Source organism: Myotis davidii, unplaced genomic scaffold (genome assembly GCF_000327345.1).
Source record: "Myotis davidii unplaced genomic scaffold, ASM32734v1 scaffold524, whole genome shotgun sequence".
In the NCBI taxonomy this organism is placed as follows: Eukaryota; Metazoa; Chordata; class Mammalia; order Chiroptera; family Vespertilionidae; genus Myotis; species Myotis davidii.
This window is the reverse complement of record NW_006299263.1, coordinates 2,747,704-2,750,123: the sequence shown is the minus strand read 5'-3', so window position 1 is coordinate 2,750,123 and position 2,420 is coordinate 2,747,704. Positions and strand designations below refer to the sequence as shown.

Below are 2,420 nucleotides of genomic sequence, written 5' to 3'. Positions count from 1 at the left end.
GTTCTCAGAGCAGGAAACATTGCCCTTTTTTTTGTCCATTCATGTACTTTCTCTGTTTCTGTTTCTTTCTGTTTTCTCTCTCTGTGTCTCTGTCTGTCTTTCTTTCCCTGCCTCTCTTTGTCTTGTCTCTCTCTATCTCTCCACACCCTCTCACACTTCATTCTCTGGCTGGGAATCAGAAGGCTTCTTGTCCTTTATGGTCACTTACACACCTAACAAAAACCACCAGGACACTGGCTCAGTTCTGGCCACCGCTAAGGCAAGGGCGCCTCCTAGTGGGGAAAAGTCTCGTTGGTCCTTCAAGCTCCAGCATCTCCTTCTCTAGGAAAGGACACTGAGGAGGGAGAGGTGGAGAAGATGTGACTGCCTTGCCTGACACCGTGTCATTGAGAATGTGCCCCGGTCACTGGCAGCCAGCCCCACAGGTGAGGGGGACTTCCAAACCCCACGCCTAGCCCAGCGGTTCCATCCTGATGAACAGCCGGGGACCTCTAAAATGTGCTGAGGGCCCCACCCCATCTGGGATTATTTTCAATGTGCCCTCCCCACACTGTCTCCCCCATTTCCCCCTCACAGCGATCCTTACATGCACCCAGACCATGGTCTAAGCCCAGATCACATGGGGCGTTCAGGAAAGATGAAGTTTCCAGATGCTGCCTGAGACCTGCTGGGTGGGCATCTCACACGGAGAGGTCTAGCCACCTGTGTTTTAACACAACGGAGGTAGTTTTCATGAATAGTGAGGTTGGCCGAGGACTGGGTGACGCCTTTCACCTTCCCCGGAAGGCGGTGGGGTCCAGGAGGTGGTACTCAAGGCCTGAGGTATGGGCTGCGAAACTGGAAGGAGAGACGCAGTCCACATCCTACAGATATTGGGTCCTTTCCCATCCCTACCTCCGAAGGCACCCATAGGTGCCTTTCTCACCCATGAGCACCGCCTCTAGTATTTGTGTCTGTCCGATACACCCACCCCTGCAGGCTCAGTCAGCTCTCTGGTGTCCTGCATTCCAGCTTAGCTCCCACTGGTCACACTCCTTACCCCAGGTTCTGGGCCAGGCAGCCTCAATTCCTAGAGATTCTAGGGAGAGAGGGTGTGGGTGCTAATCCCCTGGGGATTTGGGGCGGGGGGCGGTGTGAGCTGTGCTTTTTTTCTGAGAGAATGTAAGAGCCCTGGGTTCCAGGGAAAGGTCTAAGGCAACTCCCAGAGCCCCCTGGGGCCTCTACCTCCAGCATCCTGGACCTCCTGGTGGAGATCTGTCCAAGCCACCACTCCCCGCACCACGCCCCCCCTCCCCCCGGCCCACCCCCGGACCTCGCAGCCCAGGGCCCTTGTTCCTCTCCTCTGTGCAGGCCCCCAAGAAGGGAGGCTCCTTCCGTCAGCTCTGAGGCTTTGCTGAGGATCCCTAACTCGGACCTGGAGACCAAAGATTTCTGAGGTGAGGGCGCCCCCTGCTGGCCCTGCTTAGAAGCAGTGACAGTTGGGTCTGCGCCGTTGTCCTGGCGCTGGGGACTCGGTTTCCACCGGAAATCCACTATCATCCGCGAGTCCCTGGCGGCGCCACTATATGCATCCATGTAAGTCATGGATGCGAGGACCAGTAACGACACGGGAAAGCTCAGATCTCGAGACTTTATTACGGAAAAGTCCCAAAGTGCTCTCCCCTCCCAGAGCCAAGGCGCCCACGTCTGGGAGGACCCAGATCCGCTTCTGGGGTGGGCGCAAGGGATCCCCAGGGGAGAGACGGTCCGCGCAGGCGGGAGCCCGGCACTCCCGGTCCCCTGCGCCACACGGGGGAGCCTTATAGGATGACAAACACTACAGACCGTGCCAGGCACTGTTCTGAACATCTTCCCCGGTTAACCCAAGGAACCCCGTGAGGAATATACGAGGTAGGTACTGTAACAGTTCTTCCTGCTGCACAAAGGAGGAGGCGGAGGCACAGAGGAGCTAAGTAACTTGCCCAAGGACACACAGCCCGAGAAGGGTGGGGCTGCAATGGGGCCCGGCTCCGAGCCCAGGCTGAGGACCACCCTCCAGGCCGCCCCTAGCTTCCTCACCCGAGCAAAGGGCGAGCCAGCCCCCTCCTGCCTTTCCAGCCGGCGCGGTTCGGAGCCTCGAGGGGAACCTGCCTCCTCCCTTCTGTGGGTCGGGCCACGGGTGTGGGACCCTGGGACCCTGGGACCCTGGGACCCCGAGCCCGCGGCGCGGATGCGTGGGGGCGCCGGGCTAGGGCTGCAGCTCGTACTGGCGCTCCGTGGCCGTGTGGAAGTCCTCCAGCACCGACTGCAGGAACTCGAAGGTGGGGCGCTCCTCGGGCCGGCTCCGCCAGCACTCGGCGATGACGCCGCGGTACAGCTCGGGCGGGCAGGAGTCGGGGCGCGGCATGCGGTAGCCGCGCTCCAGGCTGCGGATGACCTCG

The 2,420-nt window shown here is 60.1% G+C and overlaps 1 protein-coding gene across 1 annotated transcript in view; it reads right to left on the bottom strand.

Annotated features, from left to right (window-relative positions):
- Positions 1-1,665: 1,665 nt before the first annotated feature.
- BLK (BLK proto-oncogene, Src family tyrosine kinase) overlaps positions 1,666-2,420 on the bottom strand; it is a 54,882-nt gene continuing 54,127 nt past the window's right edge. The window contains exon 13 of the mRNA XM_006774781.2: positions 1,666-2,416. Within this exon, the coding sequence (XP_006774844.1) occupies positions 2,228-2,416 (189 nt within the window). The 3' untranslated portion in view covers positions 1,666-2,227. The remainder of the gene's footprint in view (positions 2,417-2,420) is intronic.